This window comes from Fundulus heteroclitus, unplaced genomic scaffold (genome assembly GCF_011125445.2).
Source record: "Fundulus heteroclitus isolate FHET01 unplaced genomic scaffold, MU-UCD_Fhet_4.1 scaffold_292, whole genome shotgun sequence".
Lineage (NCBI taxonomy): Eukaryota > Metazoa > Chordata > Actinopteri > Cyprinodontiformes > Fundulidae > Fundulus > Fundulus heteroclitus.
In genome coordinates this window covers 110,754-135,755 of record NW_023396702.1, presented here as the reverse complement: position 1 = coordinate 135,755, position 25,002 = coordinate 110,754, and the positions used below count along the sequence as shown (strand labels likewise).

General features: G+C 42.3%; 2 protein-coding genes and 1 long non-coding RNA gene across 4 annotated transcripts in view; 1 reads left to right on the top strand and 2 right to left on the bottom strand.

Moving 5' to 3' along the window:
• The window catches only part of gxylt2 (glucoside xylosyltransferase 2), a 29,719-nt gene extending 19,929 nt beyond the window's left edge, over positions 1-9,790 (bottom strand). The window contains exon 1 of the mRNA XM_012874477.3: positions 9,310-9,790. Coding sequence (XP_012729931.3) covers positions 9,310-9,602 — 293 coding nt within the window. The 5' untranslated portion in view covers positions 9,603-9,790. The remainder of the gene's footprint in view (positions 1-9,309) is intronic.
• Positions 9,791-11,524: 1,734 nt separating this feature from the next.
• The window catches only part of shq1 (SHQ1, H/ACA ribonucleoprotein assembly factor), a 72,595-nt gene continuing 59,117 nt past the window's right edge, over positions 11,525-25,002 (top strand). For both annotated transcript variants that reach the window (XM_036130188.1, XM_012874445.3), the window contains exons 1-7: positions 11,525-11,617; positions 12,428-12,583; positions 12,695-12,759; positions 24,109-24,237; positions 24,357-24,517; positions 24,607-24,719; positions 24,789-24,886. In XM_036130188.1, the coding sequence (XP_035986081.1) occupies positions 12,441-12,583; positions 12,695-12,759; positions 24,109-24,237; positions 24,357-24,517; positions 24,607-24,719; positions 24,789-24,886 (709 nt within the window). In that variant the 5' untranslated portion in view covers positions 11,525-11,617; positions 12,428-12,440. The remainder of the gene's footprint in view (positions 11,618-12,427; positions 12,584-12,694; positions 12,760-24,108; positions 24,238-24,356; positions 24,518-24,606; positions 24,720-24,788; positions 24,887-25,002) is intronic.
• Positions 16,792-17,232, bottom strand: LOC118559476. Its single transcript, XR_004928876.1, has 2 exons — positions 17,042-17,232; positions 16,792-16,864 (listed from the first exon to the last, which is right to left on the bottom strand). It is a non-coding gene; the product is annotated as an uncharacterized LOC118559476 (long non-coding RNA).

The window sequence follows — 25,002 nt, the reverse complement described above, 5'->3', positions numbered from 1 at the left end:
ACAGTGAAACATTCAGGCTCCATCCGAATACCTCTTATAACAGCTTCTGGCTCCTGTTCCTTGACCTTTCATGAGCTCAACAGTAAGAACTCTATCATGGGGAGGAAAGGAGCTTCGGACTGCTGTGTCCATTTCAGACAGCCTTTAACTCTGACGTCATTATGTGACGGAAACGCTCATGGATGATTCTAGTCAAACAGACTTCTGAAAATTAACTACTAAGTGCACACTCGCCTCTATCCGGACATTTCAGTTGATTTCCATGAGGTGGAATGTGCTTAGACGTCATGTCACGCAAAATATTGTGGGATTCCTTATAGCTCCTTAGCGCCAATAAGGGATGACGTGAGGCTAAACCAGCCGCGAGAGGAAACATACAGGCTCCCTTCCTTCCTACCTCCTTCCTTACTGACTGCACTATTCGGACAACACTTATCATGGCGACCACTGACGCACTTATGCTTTGGCCAAAGAGTGTTTACTCAATAAGGGTATTTAGAAGGATCGTCAGTCTCCCTGACCAGCGGTGCTGCTAGCTGAGGTCACTTATATGAGCTAAAAATAACAGATAAACACGCAGTGGATAGTTCGTAATCAATTCTAATGCGAAAATCCTCGGATCATTTTGGTCGTTGGCATTTTTTCTGTCAACGGGCAAAAGGTGTTCTAAAAGAATATCCTACCCGACCGATACAAGCACTGTGGTCAGTCCATCAGAACCTGGACCTGCATCTCTTGACGGTTTCTGTTATTTATGTCGTTGGGCTAGCAGCGGTTCATCACCCATGAAAGCTGCCAGCATTTTAAAGTGAAGCTATGTCACTAGAAATCCCTCCCCACCGTGGCGAATTACTGCCAAACGGAGCGATTAACAGTGGTTCAGAGCACTGTGGCAAGTGCCGTCTCCCTCATTAGCTTTGAATTGAGAAAGCTCTTCCGATGAAGCATCAAACGTCTTCAACTACAAGAACTCCAGTCCAGTTGTTGTGTGGCGTAACGTTTTCTTTCTTTTCCCACGTCCTCGATGATCAAGATTCTTTCGCAGAATAACATATATCCATCCATCCATCCATCCATCCATCCATCCATCCATCCATCCATCCATCCATCCATCCATCGTCTTCCGATAAGCGGAAGACGATAAGCGGAAGGTAGCAGCGGGGGTAGCAGCTTCAGTAGGGAGGCCCAGATGTCCCTCTCCCCAGCCACTTGGGCCAGTTCCTCCGGGGGAATCCCAAGGCGTTCCCAGGCCAGCCGAGAGACATAGTCCCTCCAGCGTGTCCTGGGTCTCCCTCTGGGCCTCCTTCCGGTGGGACGTGCTCGGAACACCTTACCAAGGAGGCGTCCAGGAGACATCCTAACCAGATGCCCGAGCCACCTCAACTGGCTCCTCTCGACGTGGAGGAGCAGCGGCTCTACTCTGAGTCCTCCCCGGATGACTGAGATCCTCACCCTATCTCTAAGGGAGAGCCCAGACACACTACGGACCGCTTGTATCCGGGATCTCGTTCTTTCAGTCACGACCCAAAGCTCGTGACCATAGATGAGGGTAGGAACGTAGATCGACCGGTAAATCGAGAGCTTTGCCTTTTGGCTCAGCTCTCTCTTCACCACAACGGGATCGGTACAGTAACATATATTCTAATTTATTGAAAATGGCTGCTGCGACAGACTGGCGACCTGTCCAGGGTGAACCCCGCCTCTTGCCCAGTGAACACTGGCTGGAGATAGGCACCAGCAGCCCCCGCGGCCCCATGAGGAATAAAGCAGGTCCGAAAATGGATGGATGGATGGACGACAATGGCTGTTTGTGTTGGACTGTTTGTGTTTCTGTACATAAATTAGATGTTTTTCATTTAAAGTCACTTGAGATGGGATGTGCTGTGATTTGGCATTCTATAAATAAACTTAGGTGAAAAAAATTTTAAGAGGGTAAAAACCCATTTTCATCCTGTTCTGTTCTGACAGCAGATGAGCTCTCTGGGACAGTCTGAACAAAAGTCACTAAGACGACTGCTTTCTTCCACATCAGACAGCGCAACTCCTACTTTGAACTTATCTAGGTTGTAGAAAATTCCCCCAGCTTAACGTGGCTCATCTTCTGGCCACGATGTCCCAAACGACTCATTCGGTTGTCATTTCTGCGTGTTAGCCAAACTCACAGATACAGCAAACCTCTCATAATGAGACTCTCGCAAACACATCAGGCTACTCTGGCAATCAGGGAGATCTCAAAATACCCTGAGCAGAGAGCGCACTCAGTCATGCAAGATGACATTTTTACGGCTCCGCGTAATGCCACTGTGAGAGAGCGACTTCTTTATTGTCAGGAACGCTGCTTAACCTTATTTGAAGTGACGGGGCAGGAGATTTGTTTCAACACAAAACGTCAACAGCAATCTAATCCTGCACATGCGCAGATGTAGGAAGGAAGGCAGGCAGCGTCTCAAACCAAATGCTTAAGGTGAGAGTTCCTAAAGAAGATGAGTAGACCCTCATTAGTTTTAAAATGACCAGGTCATGTAATATGACCAATAAAAAAAGTATATATATATTTTTTTTTTTTCTGAGGATTTGGGGGTATAATATGATCTATAGTGCACTGATGAGGCCATGTTAATGTCAACAGTGAGTACCAAGGGACCTGCTCAGGGTAGGTTAGCTTTGTAGCTTTGATCAAAAACGGTCAGATCAGAAAACAGTTTATCTTTCTACGTAATTCATGTTCTCCAATCAGAGAACACCATCAAGTGTGAGAGTTTACATATGCAGCAATATGAACTACATGAAATGGTTTATACAGTGATGTCATGGCACCTTTAAGAGAACAAAAAGCTGTGTTAGATTTCAAGAAAGTACAGTTAGAAAAACAATACCGTGGGTTGATTTGAGGGCTGCCAGGAGGAGTTTCTATCTTATACCAAAGTAGAGATGAAAATTTTAAAGTAATATTTAATGCCATTAATGCTTGTCACCTCAGGTTAACTGTGACGCATGGTGGTAGAGGTTTAATGATGTGGGTTACTTTTGGACCAACAGGACCTTGGCAGCATAGAGCCACTTAGCCATTCACCAAGGTTCTTGAAGTCCTTTACCGGGCTCCTCTGTATACCAAAACACTTTAGAGTCCAGAGTGTGAGGCCATCTGCTCACCAGCTGAGACTGGATCCAACGTGAACCACTCAAATCAGCACAGCACAAATCTCATGAAAATGGAAAAAATTATCGTTTTTCCCTCGCCAGTTCAAATACAGACCTCAGACTGACAAGAGATGTTGCAACAAATGCTCACAGACCAGAGACAAGGTAGTGGTTTAAAGAATCATGAGAGTAAAGCTCCTTCACGTCAGTGGCTGATGCAGTCATACAGAAGATGAATAGTTTAGGTCAACATAGGGCTGGGCAATAAATCAATATCAGTATATATCGCGATAGACTACTGATCAATATCAATATAAAATACTTCAGATAAAATGTTCCACTGAACTCCGATCCAGAACCACATGGTATTCTGGGGGATGTAGGCAGAGGAAAGGATTTAGACTCTGAAACTCTCACAGCCAAACTAAGCAAGGTTTGTAGTAGGGCTGACTTATTTTAAACGTTAAAGGTTACATTTAAATAGGGTTATGATCACAGTTTAAATTCTATTGTCCTTGTTTCAAATAGGTAAACAAAATAATACTAATTATCGATATCAACTGATATTGAAAGGCTTATGTGATACATTTTTCAGCCATATCGGACAGCCAACCTATCAAATCCAACTTCTTGACTTCTTATGCTTGAGTAAGTATTTGATATGCAAAGAGAAATCAGCTGGTGACCAGAATCATCCCATTTTCAGCCTGACCGGTCCTGGCCGGTGACCAGCCAGTCGGAAAAAAAAAACCCTCAAAAATCCGCTTTTGTTCTCAAATCACTGACCATGCCTAAACTGCCCAATGCATCCAATTATAACGGTCATGACAGGGTCAACATGAGCAATATTGCCTCAACAAAGGACTAATTGGATGAAATTTTAGATTTTTAGGTGCCATGCCTTTACACTCTGCTTTCTAACAAAAATGTTTGGTCACATGGATTTTTACCGTCATTAATGCATTAATGTGAGCCAGATCGGAAAATGGAAAATCAAGTTTTCTGATCTGGCTCACAGTGGTGGGGATATTGTAAAGATTAAAAACAGACAGGACAATAAGGAATATGTGGGTAAATCATAGTCAATATCCTCTTCACAATATTCAGCAATAACACAGTAATACCATAGTTTCTTAATGTTGTGCAACCCTCGAAAGCACTATGTTTGAGTGCTGCCAGGTCACGTAGGTGGGGAAGATGGGGAGAGAAGAAGCCTTAAAGTTAGATGGTCCCAGCATCAGCGACGTGTTTTTATTTATTTTTTTTATTTATTTATTTATTTATTCGAACATGATACAAATATAAAAATAAAATAGTGCACAGTAACAAGAAGTGCATAAGAAAGAAGAGAAAATACAGATTTTTGTTTCAGTTAAAATGAAGCTCCAGGAAGCACAGAGATAGATGAGCTATTTAAAAGCTATTTTTTTTCTACTAAGGCATGTCATTCAGATTAGTTCAACTTTGGTAGATGCAGGTGATTTTGCTCCTTCACCGTTTCGTGCTTTTCATGATTTTATAACCAGGTTTTCCAGGTACAAAAATTAGCTTGCAACCTGTCTCTGTTATAGAATATGCTGGATTTGAAAATATTGGAAGTAGATAAAGAAAATATCAGAAAAAAACTCTTACAATTGCAAGTTTAATAGCCCCTTTTAGATCATCCTTTCATTTGGTGACCCACGTGTGGATCAGAAACCTGTAACAGTTGTGAGCTGCAAGGTTATAGTAGGCTACAGGACCGTGGGTAGAGTGTCCTGTGATGATATACAAAGGAAATGCAGCTGCAGAATCAGTGACATCCAGAGGGAGCAACGCAGGAAATATGTCGCTCAGCAGAATCTGATCCAGATAATAAAATGTTGCAAATAGTGAACAACAATTGTGCTTGTGTCTAAAGCACCAAGACACATTTTAAAAGCCTGCAGGAGGGTTTGCGACATAACTGAGCTCTTCAGGGATTTCCTCTCAGGAAATCGCCCCACATGTCTTAGGCTTTGATCAGCTGTAAGCCCCGCCCCTTGGCTTCCGTAATCACAGAGAACGCTGAGGAAACAGGACTGGTGATCTCGGTGGATCAACTTCTAGAACGTGACAGGACAAAGGGGATAACGAGGAGTTTATGGTTACGTGTTTGTTAAGAAACTACGCTCTGTAAATACTGCGATGACGATATCGGTTATGAGGAATCCACATTTTTTTACTAACAATGCTAATCATCCTAATCCCTAATATGAGAGTCTAAAGACAATTCAAATGTTAACTGTAAATAATTTTTCACTTGGTTATAAATGAATAATGCCCCATTTTACAGTACCTGCTTTCTCACACCAGCCCAGTTTAGTCCACTTTAATTGGACTCTGGTGCGTTTGCTCAGAAAGTTCGGTTCGTTTGGGGATTTTTCAAGACGCAGTCGAACTCTGATGCGGACCAAGAAAGTCAACTCGGGCCCACCTCAAAACACTTGTCTTCTGTGTTTCGTGGTGCAGCGTCACCACAGGTGAGGGGTTGGACAGGTTGGTCATAAGCAGGGGCGGTTCTAGACAGGGGCCAACAGGGGCCCATGCCCCTGTAGAAATGGTCCTGGCCCCTGTTATGGCCCCTGTACTAAAGACATGATATTAAATACACTTCTCATAATTATTTTCAATGGCAAAGAAACCATAACTGATTGGTCACTTTGACCAATATTATTATAATTTTTTTACCTATACAGTTTTACTCTACTTAAACAGAATTTAAAACTTAAGATGTTTCACGTTTAACTTTAGCTGTATTGAGCTAGGGGCAAAGTTTTCAACTGCTAGATCAGGGGTCTGAAAACTGCAATTCCAGAGCCACAAGTGGCTCACTTAATATTATTCCACAGTTAAATATTGCCATTTTATTGTTGTTTTTTTATGTTTTTGTTCTGTGCCCCTGTGAAAAAACACTGGCCCCACCTTGGCCCCCCTGGTAAATTTGGTCTAGAACCGCCACTGGTCATAAGGCTTGGTTCATTTTGACAAAGTGTAGCTTGAAGGCAAACCACACCAGCTGATAATTTGCTATTTGGTCCCCATCCGATGCGACTATGGGACTATCGGGTGTGAAAACGACCTTAAGCACACTAGCCGCGTTTGTTATGCGCGTTTTGAAGTATTGCATTAGAAAAGGATGATGAAAATGAAAAAAATAAGAAATGACTTCCTCAGTTTTGCACAATTGTTTTAACTTGTGGTGCTTTTTGTTTTTTTTCCGAAAAAGAGTTAGCGTGCAAACCAACGAATGGAAACAGATTTGACTGATTAGCTTGTTCTGCTGTCGCCGTCTACTTGGGTATTCCCATAACATGTATAGAACATTTTTCGATACACCTCCAGACTGCATGCAACATCGCCAATAGCAACACATTCTCCTTTTTTTTTTTTTTCAGATGCGTGGTCTATGCTAGTTTGCAGACTCTACTTCCTGTTGCGTAACGTCAGCTTCTGACGAAACTACGTTTTGCCTAACCAGTAGATGGAAACATGCCTAATTCGCATTTACTTTTTTGCGACATTTTAGGCCACATTCAGACGAAGCCGAACAAAACCGAGAGACACAACGAAGGCCGGCTTAAAACCTATCTATTCTGGGAGCTGCTTTCAGATATAGTCGGTTTTGACTAAAGCCGGGCATACAAAGTTCGAGTTTTTGCCCTTTTCGCGGCAATTCTTCAGTCGTGCGAGAATTTTTTGGATCGGGCCCAGTTTGAGCTTGATCGTGCGTCCTGCGTTGTGTAGTATACAGAGGGTAACCAGGGTCCATTCGCCTCTAACGACCACCAACCAATCAGGAATCGGACGGGCGGTTGAAAATCAAACATGTTTGAAATTCAGTCGGCCCTCGTGAGGCGATCGTTAGCGCGTCCTGCTGTTGAAGTGGACTTACGAGCGTCTACGAGCCGAATTCCCCCGACCTCGCGCACTGCACATGTGCAAACAAGGCAATTCTTCTTCTTCTCAAACGAAAACATAGGAGCAGAGAGAAGCATGACGGCGGTACGTGTGACATGGAGTCAAACTATGGAGGAGCAACTCATGGAATTGCCAAGGCAGCGCGTTTCGTTCTAGTGAACCTCATATTTAACAGTGAGCATCGACACTTCCGTCTTTTTCTTCTTCTACTGTTTACACTGGGCTTCCGGATAGACTAGTCCGAGTAGCGCCATCTCTCTGCGGGGCTGAGTCCGACGTCTGGTTTTTAGACGCACTGTGTGACCAATCAGATCGCATCAGAGCGCCGGGCTGCACGGTGTAAGAACAAACAGCAGTGAACTTTTAAACCCTGCAGTTTCGTCGTACAGTTTGAGCTGGATCTGAGTACAACGATGGAAAATATCGTACAGTGTATTCCCGGCTTAACCGACAAAGAAGCTTGTCGTACACACCCAATCCCAGCTTCGTCTGGGCAGGGCCTCAAAGGTCTGCTCAGAATTTGCATGACATTTGGATGGAAACATGGCTACTATGTGACATCGGCTCCTGATAGAAAGATTTTATTTCTTTTTTTAATCAAGGATTGCTCACAGCAGGAAGACAAGAAGTATTTTTAATGCTACTCTTTAGTTGACCCGTATTATGGTTTTTAAACCGGGATCAGAGCCAGCCAGAATCGGTATCGGCAGGTCAAAGCTTTACAAAGACCGCAGATCGGATGTCGACAGCAAATCTCTGATCGGTGCATTTCTAGAAAATATTAATAAAAAAGAATGGCTCATTTTATAGGAAGAAAAAAAAAGGAAATGTCTATACTTTGAGCAAACTGACAACAGTTTGAAGCGGGAGGGTGAGGGCAGAAGCTGGAGCCCCTCTTTTTGTTTCTGTTTCTGGCCACAGGAAGTGGTGCGATGCGTTGAGGGGAAATTAAAAAACTAGACCTTTGATTTATGTCTATCAGGCGAGCCTCACAGGAAATCTGTGCGGCGCTCCGATTTAAAGACGAACAGAACAGGAAGCGGCAGATTCTCCGCAGAACAGAGGCTGACATGACAGGCGTTGAGTAATTTCTATCCCAGAATAGCACTCTGCTTCTATATTGGGGTAAACGATCACGTCCAAGCATCGTCTGTAATGGGCTTTTTTTGGAAAACAGGACCTTTCTCCATATCTTTTCAGCTCGTACGGAGAGGAGAAACTTCCTCTAATCTGAGCAGTCGGTCTGGAGCATTTTTCACCCAGTTAGTCTTTCATTTCCCCTCCATTTTCTTTAAACGACCACCGGTGACCCCTTTTCACCCCGTCTCCCTTATCAGCGCTGAGCACACGCGCGCCACTGTGCCTTCTGCAAGGACGCAAAGGTCCTTTCCTCCACGCAACGCCTCGGTGGCTCTTTATCTGCCGAGCAGCGTCTGGAGCCTCCAGCCTGGCTCCGGAGCTGAATACATATTACAGAGCGGGCCGTCTCCGCCGTGGCAGCGCTGTCATGGGCTGGCAGTCAGGCTGAAGGTGAAAACACAAGGGATGCACGAGGCTTCAGGAAACATTACACCGGCTTCAGCCGACCGCAGAAAGACGGGGTGACGTTCCTGCCTCGGGTTAAATCTGAAAAAGCCCCATCAGAGGTTCTCTGCGACTGTTTAAAAAGAGGAGAGGAGAAGATCAGATGATTTTAGGGAAGCTTCTGCTGAGCAGGATGGGCTTCCTTCATAGGCAGCTACTACTAATATCTCACCGGTGGTTTTAACAAGTACTTAGAAAAGGTTGGACGCGTGCACTATTATTACAAAAACGTCTATTTCAAGGTCACTTTTGTTGCTTTAAGGTCAATTAGAGGAATGCGAGGACGCCCTTCATCGTGTCACCCACAATGGGGTGAGATGATGAAGACAGTGAGAGCAAGGGGATGATTTCTCGCCTCCTGCTGCAGCCGTCTGCTGTGTTCTGTGGACACACCAGCACACGTTTAAACCATGTTTCAGCTAAATATGTTGCTTTAGATTAAATGCATCTAACCAGGCATGCACACAGGGGGAGTGTCCTGACAGATCAGGCTCCTGTGAAGCACATTAAAAAAAAAATAACAAGAGAAAAGAAGAGGGATCTACCTTAAAGCGTGGTTAAATACCCACCAACCCTAACTCTAAAAAGACAAACTAAAGTATGATGTAGAGAGCAAAGAGACCCAAGCTCCCTCCCTGTTTTTACCTCCTCGCCTTCACGCCGGCCCCTCTTCCCACCGCCTTGCCCTCTCTGCGTCCCGCACGCTCGCCGAGCCCGGCGGAGGGTTTCCTGGCCAACTTCGCCACGGCATCGCTTCCCGGATAGTCGGAGAGCGCATGGGGGGATCCGCCGTCCTCCTCCGGCTCCCGATCCCGATCCCCTCCAACTTGCCTCAGCGGCGGCGGACCGTCCGCGCCGCCGTGGCCCCCGAAGAAGTAGAGAAGTAGGAAAAGTCCGAAACACACGGCGATCGCAACTACTTTGCAGTGGATCCGCATGGCGAGAGCGACTTGTTGCGGCTGCGGGCGGAGGAGGCGGCCGCCGCCGAGTTCATGTCGGCGGCGGACGGAGAGCGGCCCGGGCTGGCATCGTGTTTACCCCTCCCCGCTCGCACTTTTCAGCCGATGATGATGATGATGATGATGATGATGATGGAGAGAGCGGTTCCTCGCCGTCCGCGGAGGGCTAGACGGAGGAGGAGGGGTTTCTACAGCTTTACCGTAATGATGCTTGTATGGTGCCCTGCAAATTTGTTTGTACCACATTTCGTTCAGTTATAACCGCAACCTTATTATTATTACATTGTTTTCATATTTGAACCACCTTCTGTTGCAATACCAGCTGCAAGTCCTTTGAGGAATGCCTCTGCCTGCTTTTCGCATCTAGACTGAACATGCCCATTCATCTCTTAATTGGATTCAGGTCCGGGCTTTGACTAGGCCGTTTTGACGGCACGCTCAGAATCGCGATTGGAACATCTCACAGAGCACTGTCCAATCCATCATCTGTAGCTGTGCAAGCCTAAATAGACGTGGTCTGCCATCTAAACTGCTGGAACAATCAACGAGAGTATTTTATTTATTTTATTAATTAATCATTTTCAAGCGATGTATCATGCCATTTTCTTTGTGGTGATAAAAAGAAGGCTTCTTGGTGGCTGTCACCTAAGAGCTAAGGGTCAGTTTGACCGGTCTCTCTTCTTCATTGTATTTTCTGGCCACTTCAAATAAAGCCATTTATGTTTTAACCCACTGACCTTCATCAGAGCATGAAAAGAGATGCGGATCCATTCATGGAGCTTATGGGAAAGGGTACATTACTGGATGACAGGTAATTATATTAGATTTACCTCCCCAAGTCTATAGTGCATTCATTGTCTTCTAAGATGTGAAGGTCACCCATCCAGAGAACCACTGCATGCTTGCAGAAAACATGCAAAGTCCTGGTACAATATGTGGCTCCATTAATGCCAAAAATATGTTTTTGTTGAAACCAAGACCTACCTGCTATCAAGCAGTAACCAGGCCAGAGTGTGGTTAATGAGACTGAAGCCAGCTTTTGAAAATAATAATAATTAAAAAAATAATCCCAGTTAATTTGTGATTTAAAAATGGTGTAAATAACATCCATTAACCAACCATCTCAGTAACCATCCAAGCCCTTGCCTCTCTGAGACAAGCTCTCGCAGGTGAATTTTTTCTGTTGCCTTCTGGTCGTCGTTATGCGCTTCCTGTGTCTTAAGACGAACCGCCACTCCAAATCTTTCATCCCTTCTGCGATCAAGCCTTTAAACTCTTTTGTGGTTTTTAAATGTGCACATACTGACTGCTTGTATCTTGTAAATGTGTGTGATTTATGCCATGTACTGTTGCCAACATGCTGCTCATAACTAATTGCCCCTAGTGGGATTAATAAAGTTGATTGAATCTAAGAAATGTATTTTGTATTTACTCAGTATAAATGTAGCTAATATTAAAATTAAATAATAAAAAGGAGTTAGGAAACATATGTGAAATTTATTCATCTTTTCTTTCATATTCTTTGAAAACTCAACTACAGAAGAACCTAGGTTTGTCGATATTTATGAGGGTTAGGAGGGGGGGATATTGCATGCTAAAACTTCCATTTGTGAGAAGTTGTGCAAACACATTTCCCCCTTGGATAGTATTTAAAAAAATATCCAGAAACAAATTGAACCACTGTGCAAAAAGTGAAGAAAAGAAAGGTGAAGGTAGTCTTCGACTTTTCTGCCACATTTTGTGTAATATCTCTTTTAAAAGTGCTCACTATTTTTAAAACTCAGTCCGTTTAAGATGAATACACAGACGTATTTTTTAGCCATGGGTCAGGGTATCCGGACACTGATCAGCGCTCTCCTAAAGATGCTTTTTCTTTTCCTCCGCTTTTGCTCATGGACATTGGAACTGCCCGTTTACGTTGTGTATTACGGTAGAACATGGACGCCAGCTTAAACATCACTGAGAGCTTTTTGCTGTAGCCCAGCTTGTTTAAGGTGAGTTGTTTTCCTTTAGATCCTGCCTAGTGTGATATAAAGCCGCTATAAAAGATGCGTGGATCGCAGCAGAGTGTTGCCTTCAGCAGCCGCCACCCACGAGGAGACGCATCACGTGTTAGCTTGTACAGCAGCTAGCTAACTGTGTGCCGAACTCCCTTGAAAAATCACCTAAATTGCCGTAACTTGTGGTTTCGCGTCAAACGGTGTCGTTTCCTTGACACACTTCTACTCATTTACGATTGTTGTCGTCTATATTTAAACTCGGGCCGCTCACAAACGAATTGGCAGCTTAATTATTCATAGATATTAAACGTTAAAATTAGTTTTAAGCCTCCGGCATCAGATGCCAAGAGAACCACAGCAGTTGACAGATGTATGTTGCGCTTTTAAAGATAAAGCGAGGGGATTGTGTTGGCAATTATTAACTGTAATACCTGTTTAAAAAGTATTTAATTTGACTTGCGCCTATGCTAATGCTTACAACCTTCCTTCGTGTTTGTTTAAACTGAAAAATATGTCGTTGGTAATGGGAAGACGAACGTAATAAAAGTAAGCCATCCCCCCGTTTCTAAACATACTATTTATAGCTCACATCTGGAGGCAAAGTACTGTTGCGCTGCCCGTAAGTTTTCATTGTTTACAACGTTAACAGTGACAGACACGTGTCTGCTGCTGCTTATGGCCACATGATCAACAACAGAGTCCTCCACCAGGTGGCGCGCTGGAGTCAGCCGGCTGCTGGACCGACAGCCCGGTCCCTTTATTTGGGATCCAATGAACTTTTGATTCTTGTCCTTCATGCTGCAGGTCTGTGTTCATCATGATCACTCCTGCTTTTGACCTGAGCCAGGATCCTGACTATCTGACCATCTGCATAAGAGTGCCTTACACCAGAACCTCAGAGTTTGACCTGTTCATTGATGGGACAGATTTCAAGTTCTACGCAAAGCCCTACTTCCTTAGGTGGGTTACCTGATATACTCCCGCTGAATATAAGTTCAATGCGGTAACAGCTCTGATAGAATCAAGTTTATTTTTGTTGTTTGTTGTTTTTTTCTGAACTCTTCCTGTTAGATTAAGTCTTCCTGGAAGAATTGTAGAAGATGGGAGGGAACAAGCTTCATTCGACATTGATAAAGGTGAGTTGGGTCGTTATTCAAATGATGCATTTCATTCATGAAAATCATGCAAATTGGACTGGCTTCTGGTTTGCTTAGAATTTCTGGAAGTCATTGTAACAATCTAACAGGGATAAGTTACAAAATGTCTTACTGTCATCAGGAGTCTTCCATCTGGAGCTGGATAGGCCATCTCACACAGTCCCAGCAGATTATTATTTACCTGTTTTTAGTCCCCAGCTCTTGGGGTGGGGGTGGGGGGGGCAGCTAGAGATGTAATTCCCATTTGAACAAAGGGATATGGCACTGTCCTTGGACGAGTATGTCGCAGTGATGATCCTTGAGTGTTCGTCTAATCTAAGGAAAATGTCCCTCTGCAACTACCAATGCAGATGGTAACATGTTGAGGATAACGTAAACCCACGGTGAATGCATTTTCTGCTGCCGGCAAGACGGTTGGAACAAAAAGATCATCTGTATAAATTATAAAGTAACAAATTTTTTGTCATAAAGATGGTTTGTGCTTGAGCGTTTGTTTTGAAACTCTGATCGGAAGGGAGCTGTTCAGAAACGGTGCTGATTCTCCGCTTGAACTTTTAATTCGACCCGCCGTTGTGACAGGGTTGATGCACGTATGTTGAAACTGCGTTTCAAGCTAACTGCAAAAGTAGCTTGAAAGCACATTCAAAAAAATATATGTATACTTTTTGTCTTGTTTTTCTTGTCTCGTTTTATGAGCTCGGCTAGGAAAAAAACAAACAAACAAAAAAACATTCACTTTGAGGAAAGGCTGCTTTCCTTGTTTGCCAGAAAATTAATTTAAGATTTTAACCTTCTTCAACTTGAAAAAATGGACCTCATTATAAAGTCTCTCATAATCAAAGACTGTGGTTTTAAAACATCCACAGATGTGTGTGTGTGTGTGTGTGTGTGTGTATATATATATATATATATATATATATATATATATATATATATATATATATATATATATATATATATATATATATATATATAAAATATTATTATTAATACTAGAATTACTCATCTTCTTTCCTTCATTACTTACTGTCATTAAAAATCTTCATATCCCAAAATTCAATATAAGTTTACTCAAAACATTTGAGTTTCCATTTTGTCATTTGTAAAAGATGTTATTAACAAAGGACATTATTATTATAAAATATTTATTTACATATACATCAAGGTTAAAATTATTTACTGTTATCAGCCAAATTCCAATGTTCCACGAACTATGAACCTGAGGTAATTCACACTCTGACCAGTAGATGGTATGAAAGCACTTCTAGTAGTAGCCTTAGTATGTGAGGCATATGTACCAACCAGCATTAGTGGTGTTCATATATGGAGGACCAATCCTGCCATAATTAAAAATACACACAGAAATAAATGAAGGACTTAATAATATAAAATGGCTTAAGAAAAGTGTCTAATAATATTAATTTGTGTGCCATTTAATGTGACAAAATAATAAAAATAAGATATTTCTTCAACAATTCATCAATTATTCATCAAAAAATATATATTTTAACTTACACTTTTATTTTTACTTTTCTTCTTGCTTTTATGCTGACTTATTTTTAACCCTTGTATTTCTGAAACAATCATTTATTTCTGCCTCTAACATTTCTAGCTGTTTTTTTACCCAAAGGATTTACACCTGCCCTTTTATTTCCTTTTCCCCTTTTTCCACTTCGTGTATTTCTAGTTCTTGTATTTAAAGCAACATTTTTAAAGCATGTTTTTACTCCACCATAAATATTTCTTTCTATTTTATTTTAAACTTATATTTCTGAAACATATATTTATTTCTGCCTCTAACTTTTCTAGCTGTTTTTTTACCCAAAGGATTTACGCATGCCCTTTTATTTCCTTTTCCCCTTTTTCCACTTTGTGTATTTCTACTTCTTGTTTTAAAAGCAACATTTCTAAAGCATGTTTTTCCTCCACCATAAATATTTCTTTCTAATTTATTTTAAACTTATATTTCTGAAACAATCATTTATTTCTGCCTCTAACTTTTCTAACTGTTTTTTTACCAACCCAATTTTTGCCTGCCCTTTTTATTTCCTTCTCCCTTTTTTCCACTTCTTGTATTTCTACTTGGTGTTTTTTTACTTCCTCTTTTTCCACTTTGTTTATTTCTACTTTGCGTTTTACTTCCTCTTTTTCCACTTTGTGTATTTCTACTTCGTGTTTTTTTACTTCTTCTTTTTCCACTTTGTGTATTTCCACTTCATGTATTTCTACTTGGTGTTTTTTTACCTCCTCTTTTTCCACTTCGTGTATTTGTGCTTCGTGTTTTATTACTTCCTCTTTTTCCACTTGGTCTGACTGCAGCTGTTAATGTTAATACGATGGCAGGGAGGGAGGGGGGAGAGGGGGGCGGTGTCACCGGCAAAGCTTCACAACTATTGGCTAAGGCCTGCCTCCCCGGAAACGAGCCTGCATCAGCTGGCCGCTTTCCCAGAATGCACCGCGGCCGCAGCTTGCTTATGGACAGCGCTAACAGAGATCACAGTGGTAAGTTAAAAAATACCTTTTCTGCTGCTGTTGTTCTTTAAAAGTACGTTTGAGGCAACAACATTATACTTTTAAGCTTCCCTATATGGCCTGTTTACAGAGTTAGTGTGTAATTTAAAAAGAACAAGTCCGACATGAGTGGACCACAGTGATCCGCAGATTCATTCGGGAGCGTCAGAAAGCTATGGTGCGTTCAGGAGCATGGGACATTTCATATTTACAAGGAAAGAGGCATAAAACGGAACAGAACTTCACTCATACAATATTTTGTCTATCCAGAAACAGTGTGGGCTTTCTTACAATACTGAATGCTCTATAATTGTATTTCGGTTATTTTTTTATTATGCACACCTGCTAGCTTTTTATTCTGAAACTTCTAATGTCCCATGCTCCTGAATGCACCATAGCTTTCTGAATGCGCTGTGCTGTGTAGATAGATTCACGTCTGATCTTCCGCTTAAGACAAAGCTTTGCAGTTTCAAAACTCATGTCGGCTCTCGCGGATTACTGTTGTGTGAATGACAAGAGACCACAACAAATAAATCAGCCATTCCTCTAGGGAACGCAAAAGTATTCTGAGGTAACGCAAAAAAATATATATTTTCCCCATGTCCCCTAAAGGGCTCTGTATACACTTCCCTCGGCCTTGTCGTGTGTCAAGTGCTGCTGGTTCTGATGCCGTTTTTTGTTGTTTTAATTCGGCAAAACGTTCATTTGTTTTGTGTTTATCTCACTGACTTGAGTTGCTTTGCTAGCCCAACTGTGCCAACTGGTAGTCATTTTAAGATTAACATGCCTATTTCCTACTTTTATCTTAAAAAAAAAACATTGAGGATGGTATTGAACAAGTGATAAGGTTGAAATTGTGACCATTTCTCTATAACTCATGGGAAAACGAAAACACAATTTTAACATAACATTGCAGGGTTAGGGTACTTTGTTGTACCTACTGACCACAGCATTGATCATTAAGATAGGAAAAGTCATTTCTGTCTGCCCACTTTTACAGTGATTAATCTATAAATTATGTGCAGTTAGTTCAGTTCATTCTTAGTGAAATGGCAAAATTAATCAATACATCTTACAATGAGAATCTGTACATTATAAAAACACCAGAGAAGAGAAGCCATTTGTTACATTTGCTATACTTGACTAGTTTTACAGGACTATACATTTTACTTTTTCTTTCTTGAGAACTATATTAATTTACATGTTAACCAGGTATAGTTTTATGATATGAAAAGGTGAGAAATTAAAAACCAATTATGGTAACATTTGGCATTTTTTATTTACAGGAAGAAACACCAACAAAACATGTGAGGATAAGGAGAGTGCTGGTGACCCTCTTCTGGCTGGCGGCGGTGCATCCTATAGGGAAACAGCCGACATCTTTGTGATGCCCTTGTGTGCCAGGTGGTGCACAGAGTCATGAACTCCTTGATGGGGATCATTAAAAAAAAAATTTCTTCCCAAAAAGACAAGATTTGGAGGGAGTGGGTGCTGGTTTTGCCCGCCTTGCCGGGATCGAGGCGCTCAAAGGAGCAGTCGGTGCCATTGGTGGGTGACGTGCGAATTGTTCCACCTGCAGAGCCACAAAAGAAATGTTATTTAAACAGAAAACTCTTCCCTTCAATCATCCTGCAGGGTGTGTGTGACGCACGGGGAAAGATTTTGAATGTTTACATCGACAATGTAGGCTTTGTCCATCACTCACTGGTACTGTGGCGCTCTCTGTTGTATAAAAATGCTTTATACCCACCTAAGGGATTTTTTTTCTACACTGCAATGGTGCGTTCCCATGCCTCCTGGACCCAATCACCTCCCTGACGCCCTATCGCCCGCCAGTTGCCATTAAGATCTCTTACCTTCTTGTCCTTAAATAGAGCCAACAATGACACAAAATTGATACATAGATTATATTAATTGGATAGAACATTAAGACATATCAGCATATTACCTAAATTACAAGTTATTTTATATTTGGTACAGTCCAAGTGGAGGCACGCCACTACAGGCACCACGCCAAGGCAAGAAACATCACTGAGCGTGCCTTTGGTGCTATAAAGACGTGGTGGCGTTCCATTTTCTTTAGGGCGCTGGAGGTCCGCCCGACATTTGCCCCAAAAGTAATCGCTGCCTGCTGCATCCTCCACAATATTAGTATAGAGGCAGGGGACCAGCTTGACGTGGAGGAGGAGGAGGTTTACCCAGAAGAGGACGGCATCCGGCGGCTGAAGACAGCAAGCTGTCTGGAAGCTGCCTCCGAGCCAGACTGGCAGCCCGGCAGAGCTGGCTGCATGTTTAAGTGAACAAGCCTACATGTGACCTAACCTAGATCAGTTTTAGTTATGTACACATGCTGCTTCATTTAATTTTTTTTCCACTACCTGTAAAACAAATTAAATCAGTAAATTAATTTCCATTCCTGTTATTTATCAATTGTATGTTTGTGGGTGTTCTCTTTGTCCATGGTGTTTATAAAAGTTAATTATTTGTTTTAAATCTTATGTTAATTGTTCTGAACATGTTACATCTTGACTCTGTTCCAAAGTAAAATCATTTGTATAAAATAAATGTCTTTTTACACTGTTACAATTGTTTTCTTTCCCCTCTCAATTCTCTGTGTCCTTGCTCAAAAGAAACTCACTTAGATAAGAAAAACATTTATAGATTTTATTTAAAACTTGTCAAGTTTTTCTAAAAGGGACAAATATTTATTGGCCCTTTTGGTAGCCAAAATCACTAGTTGAATAGAAAACAAGTTTAGTGTAACAAGAGCTGAACATAAACATTTAGGCAGACATAAATAAAAATTACTTACTGCCATTCGGTTTTGGAGGAGTTCCTCCTGCCTGTAAATAGGCCCTCATTGGGAATACGCCAGTTGATGAGGGCCTGGGTTCCTTCTGTGGTCCCTGTTTAAAATATAAATGTCAATTATGTAATACTTCATAATAAAAGATGAACAGACAACAGAACCCACGTTAAACCTAAAAGCTAGGCAATATTACGACTGCTTCTGCTATGTGTAACTAACATGACACTCGCAGACCGAACATATTTTGTAACCTATATAATAGCTGATAACTAACTGCTTCTGCTTATGCGTTTTGTCCTTAATGCTGCTGTCGTCCTTGGGAGACATAATTTATTCCAGCAAGTATTGAGTTAATAAAGCAACTCAAGTCAGTGAGATAAACACAAAACAAATGAACGTTTTGCCGAATTAAAACAACAAAAAACGGCATCAGAACCAGCAGCACTTGACACACGACAAGGCCGAGGGAAGTGTATACAGAGCCCTTTAGGGGACATGGGGAAAATATATATTTTTTTGCGTTACCTCAGAATACTTTTGCGTTCCCTAGAGGAATGGCTGATTTATTTGTTGTGGTCTCTTGTCATTCACACAACAGTAATCCGCGAGAGCCGACATGAGTTTTGAAACTGCAAAGCTTTGTCTTAAGCGGAAGATCAGACGTGAATCTATCTACACAGCACAGCGCATTCAGAAAGCTATGGTGCATTCAGGAGCATGGGACATTAGAAGTTTCAGAATAAAAAGCTAGCAGGTGTGCATAATAAAAAAATAACCGAAATACAATTATAGAGCATTCAGTATTGTAAGAAAGCCCACACTGTTTCTGGATAGACAAAATATTGTATGAGTGAAGTTCTGTTCCGTTTTATGCCTCTTTCCTTGTAAATATGAAATGTCCCATGCTCCTGAACGCACCATAGCTTTCTGACGCTCCCGAATGAATCTGCGGATCACTGTGGTCCACTCATGTCGGACTTGTTCTTTTTAAATTACACACTAACTCTGTAAACAGGCCATATAGGGAAGCTTAAAAGTATAATGTTGTTGCCTCAAACGTACTTTTAAAGAACAACAGCAGCAGAAAAGGTATTTTTTAACTTACCACTGTGATCTCTGTTAGCGCTGTCCATAAGCAAGCTGCGGCCGCGGTGCATTCTGGGAAAGCGGCCAGCTGATGCAGGCTCGTTTCCGGGGAGGCAGGCCTTAGCCAATAGTTGTGAAGCTTTGCCGGTGACACCGCCCCCCTCTCCCCCCTCCCTCCCTGCCATCGTATTAACATTAACAGCTGCAGTCAGACCAAGTGGAAAAAGAGGAGGTAATAAAACACGAAGCACAAATACACGAAGTGGAAAAAGAGGAGGTAAAAAAACACCAAGTAGAAATACATGAAGTGGAAATACACAAAGTGGAAAAAGAAGAAGTAAAAAAACACGAAGTAGAAATACACAAAGTGGAAAAAGAGGAAGTAAAACGCAAAGTAGAAATAAACAAAGTGGAAAAAGAGGAAGTAAAAAAACACCAAGTAGAAATACAAGAAGTGGAAAAAAGGGAGAAGGAAATAAAAAGGGCAGGCAAAAATTGGGTTGGTAAAAAAACAGTTAGAAAAGTTAGAGGCAGAAATAAATGATTGTTTCAGAAATATAAGTTTAAAATAAATTAGAAAGAAATATTTATGGTGGAGGAAAAAACATGCTTTAGAAATGTTGCTTTTAAAACAAGAAGTAGAAATACACAAAGTGGAAAAAGGGGAAAAGGAAATAAAAGGGCATGCGTAAATCCTTTGGGTAAAAAAACAGCTAGAAAAGTTAGAGGCAGAAATAAATATATGTTTCAGAAATATAAGTTTAAAATAAAATAGAAAGAAATATTTATGGTGGAGTAAAAACATGCTTTAAAAATGTTGCTTTAAATACAAGAACTAGAAATACACGAAGTGGAAAAAGGGGAAAAGGAAATAAAAGGGCAGGTGTAAATCCTTTGGGTAAAAAAACAGCTAGAAATGTTAGAGGCAGAAATAAATGATTGTTTCAGAAATACAAGGGTTAAAAATAAGTCAGCATAAAAGCAAGAAGAAAAGTAAAAATAAAAGTGTAAGTTAAAATATATATTTTTTGATGAATAATTGATGAATTGTTGAAGAAATATCTTATTTTTATTATTTTGTCACATTAAATGGCACACAAATTAATATTATTAGACACTTTTCTTAAGCCATTTTATATTATTAAGTCCTTCATTTATTTCTGTGTGTATTTTTAATTATGGCAGGATTGGTCCTCCATATTCATACACCACCTTGAATGTCCTCATAACAAAACAGGTATGAGGCGTCGTAGCATCCCTCGTCCACACAGGGTTTAGCCTGATAGAAAAACACAGGTAGCTGGCACTGATCTGGTGTATTAATGCACTTTGGACTGCTGGAAAGCTGTGGTGCACAGCCTGAGTCCAAAGCTTTCATTTCACCACTGGGGTTGTTGGTTAAAGTCCAACAGGTTTCCTGGGCGGGGCTTTATCAGCCTTCAGTAATTGAACCTCAGCCGTCTTTAGCTTGGGCTTCGGTCAGTCGTCCGTTCTGAATCAGCTTAACTGATCGTGGTATTCAGCTCGTTTATGGAGACACTTGAACCTTCTGTAACGCTGCAATGATCACTGCCTCGATGCAGTCTGTAGCGTCTGCTGTTGGGGTAACAGTTACAGATCATGTGTGATTATTTTTTTTTTCTTTCTTTCTTTAACCTCACAGAAAAGGGAATTATCACAACTTGCCTTTTTTTTCCCCCAGCGTGATCTCTATTTGCATTTCAGTTCCACACAATCAATTCTGATGCCATTGTTCCAGTGGTGTCTGCCTTCTCGATCACAGACAGCGTGTTCACCCATGTGTCAGCATGTCTGCGGCTAACTGCGGGCTCCGCGTGAGCCTGCAATGTTTGCGAATAAAGCTCTGCTAATGGGCGTCCTTGTTTAGACTTCTAATGAGCAATCATTAAGATCCCTCTTCGAGGGCTCGGCATTGTCAAGTAATTAGTCACCTTCCCTTGCAAAGCGGTTTAAGCTGTAACACTTGGGTGCATTGAAATTTTATGAGGTCTTTAGGCGACCGCTAGATTATCTCTGTGGTGTGGCTAAATTGTTTAAGTCATCAATCATGTGTAGCCTTTTTAGTTATATCGGCAGTCTTCAAATCAGCCTGTGCGTTTTTAAAGTCAGTAAAACGAAGTACTCTGTAGGGTTCTTAGGTTTAACGTGCATTAAAAAAAAAACATCCTCTGACCTACAGTGACTGTTACAGTAAGACGAGCCAGGATGTACAGGATTGGCTTCTGTTTTCAAAGTCTGATTTAAAGAAGACATCAGCAACAATGTGCTTTAGATTAATTTTGCATGCACTTGAAAATGGTGGTGGAGGGGTGATGAGTATGGATTTTTTTTAGTTTTTAGGGATTTTTTGCCTTGCATACATTAATGGGACCTGTCTATGGCCCCGTTGTACCCTGCACCACCGTACTGCTCCTGCCCGAGCTCTGCTTCATGGTACCGCTTTTGGTTTTCAACAGATCCGGTAAGGCGGCGGCTTTAAGCCCTCCTTCGTTTTGCGCCCCACTGCTATTAAGCATTACTGTGTGGCATTAACACTGAAGGACTATGTGATGAACGGTGGAATAAAAATGGAAAGAAATCGTTGTAAATAAAAATGCGAAACATAAAATATAAATAATGCAAGGACGTCTTGAAATTTTTTTGAGGATAAAATAATCTAGTGGACAAATATCTAGATCATAGATCAGCCGCTGACGTGTGTGTGTGTGTGTGAGAGAGAGAGAGAGAGATTTTCTCAGGGCGTGTTTGACTACTGTACTGTGATTGGACAGCATTAGATGGGCGGGTTCAGGTTGGAGAAGCTGAAATATCCCACACATCTGTGGAACTGCAGTCGCGCAGCACTTAGCTCTGGGGTCTCAGTTATAAAACTTTGCGTGGAATCCATGCTAAAAGTCTACGTACGCCGTGAAAAAGAAATTGCCGTACGGCGAAAAATATTCAGATTTATAAAACCATGCGCAAGCAAAGAGGCACACAGTTTGGTGCCGCCTCAGGTTCTGCCTCTACACGCCCAGATTCAACCATAAACGGTCAATGCAAAGCACCCCATGAGTGGAACTGTGTGGTAAAAATGGGTCAGCTCATTGTTTTTTTTTTGTTCATCGTGGTCACCAAAGAAACTCTGGAAAATTTTCAAGAGGCGTTTATTAAATGAGAAAATCAGGTAATAGCACAGATGTGGCCCACAGTAAAAGAGCTCCTGTTGAAATTCCTCTGAGGCCGTGCGCTCAGATCGAAATTCAGAGAAGAAATGAGATGTTTTGCCCACGATAAGACCCCCTCCCTCCCCCGAAAGAATGATCAAATAAAGAAAAATGAACACGGCAGAAACCATTTTGGGAAGCCGAGTGCCGCATGGCTTTGAGCGGTGCGCGCACCTTCTCTGCTCTCTGGGGGTTGGACAGCTGCCTTTCAGCAGCTGGAGGCAGGTGTAGCCACTTTCCCCTGTAGGTGATAGCAAAACGCGATGCACGTCACCATGGTGATTATCATGGAGAGGAAAACCCTGATAAAATGTGTGGACTTTAGATTTAAGTTGGCTTATGGGCATTTTTTATTCATTTACCTAAAGGTCTTTTTGCGGTTTTGAATGCTTATGATAAATCTATGATTAAAGTCTGATATGGAGTGAAATTGAACGTCTGAGAGGAATCATGATGCAGTTAGGCTGCATTTCACCACTTTACCATCTGCGTCGCAAATTTCCCCCGTCTCCAAAATGAGCGTACGCATGGGTCAGAGCTGCCGTGAGGACCGCACATTTTCCCATCAAGTTTTTTTTTTTTGTTAGAAATCCGAACTTTAGCGTGGAAAGTGGCGTACGCAAGCTTTTTAATGAGACCCCAGGTCATTAAAGCGGTCGGCCGTGCCAGTCCTGCTCACATCTACTCTAACAGTCTTTGTAGACAAAACCTCCCAGCTTTCAGCGTGGTGAATCCAGTGTTTCCCTATCTGCAGTATTGAGTCGGCAAATCAAGGTGGCTTTTTTATTTATTTTTTTCCACCTCGCTCCACTGTCGGCTGGCTGGCCACACCCACGGCCAATCACTGACTTGCACTCGGCTCACGTAGGAGCTCTGCTCTACCCGACAACCACCGTACTACCTCCCCATAGGATCGAGAAAATCCAGTCGGGTTGGAAAAAAAGCCCGTAGAAAAACTCTCAAAGCTGACCATGAACTTGTCCAGCGAAGACCAAAATATTTAGAAGTTGGGCCCAGTTTGGGTCATGAGCAGAACAACGATCAGAAGCGCTGTAGAACATGAACAACAGAGAGGGTAAATATCAAAAGTAAATGAATTTTAATCAGACATTTACTGATACAAGCCACGACTGGTGTATTTTAGCATTCCTGATATAGTGATGGATCAGAATTTTTTTGTTTTTTTTGCAAAGCTTTGACTAGTTTACGCAGATTTCTGCTGACTCGGGTTTCTCTTCGGGGGTTAAAACGTAGGAAGATATCGGCACAGCAATCCGAATACTTTTTTCCTGCCTTCCTGCTGCGCGGAGCGGTTAATAATTCATATTAGGAGGAGACGGCATGTCAGGCCCCATGTGTGAGAGAGCATTTGCTGTAAAACAGTTTTTCACTACCATAAAAACCAATCATTAGAGTTAAGTATCTTATACTAGTGCAGGTTCCCTAGGGCCTGCTGGTAGTCCCCCCATATTAGACTGAAAACAAAAAGAGACGGAGCCTTTTCTTTATTGACTCCAAAACTCCTTTCTTTGGACTCTGTGTCTTCCTATAGAAGCCGCTAAAACTTACCTTTTTAAATCTGCTTTCTGTTTAACATGGCTTCACCCAAAATCTGCACTTAACTTATATATATCCTGCTTTTTACACAGACGCTCTGTGCTGATACTAATTTTCCTGCCTTGTTATGTTTGTCAGGAGTTTTCACACTCAAGGTCCCAAAGGAAATACCGGGGGAGTCCTTCGAAGGGCTTCACTTGCTCACCAGTCTCCTCGCACCAAAAGGCTCGCGATCAGCGAAACCGTTGGTGGAGGATGTGAGCGGAGGTGAGTCCCAGGGTTCCTTTAGGGTTTTGCTGTGACTTAGAAGTCGCTCTTGAATTTAGGCAAATGATTGTAACATATCACTGTTGAGGGACTGAACTTAGCTCCTTGATCTGGCACAGAAGGCAGTGAAACGGCGGCAGACGGCGAGGAAGAGGAGGAGGAGGAGTTTGACTGGCAGCTGGAGCAGCAGGTTTACACAGATCGATCCGAAGAGGAGCTGGGCGCCCTGCACAAGTACGGCTTCGGCAATCAAAGGTCCGGAGTGTTTTCCCGACTGCAGGTTGGTTCCACGGAGAAGCTTTCCTGGTAAACGTTACCTTTTGCAGGGTTTGCATAAACCACATTCCTGCGACTCTAAATCCCTTAAAGGAGGAGCTCGGCGACGTGATCGACCTCAAGGACCCGGAGGGAACGTCGGCGTCCGGTCGGCGCCGGGCCCGGCTGGAGGCTGAGGCGTCCGCCTTCTCCTCTGACCATTACTTGTGAGTGAAGAACATTAATGGGCGAAGTCCTGGCCGTCTCCTGGGCCGCTAACACCTCTGTCGCCTCAGAGCCGATCTGTTTGAAGACGACGAGATAAACCGCCTGCTGACGTTCACACCGTGGTGGTCAAAGCTGAGCGCGTCTGCGGAGCAGGAGGGCGGAGCTGGTGAGTTCATGGCCATGGTCCATCAGAAGGACCGGCTTTAAACTTCACATCGCCGTAGTGATGCGGGGCTTCATCTTTCTATTAGTTTCACTCTGTCCTCGCATAGAACGAGCTAG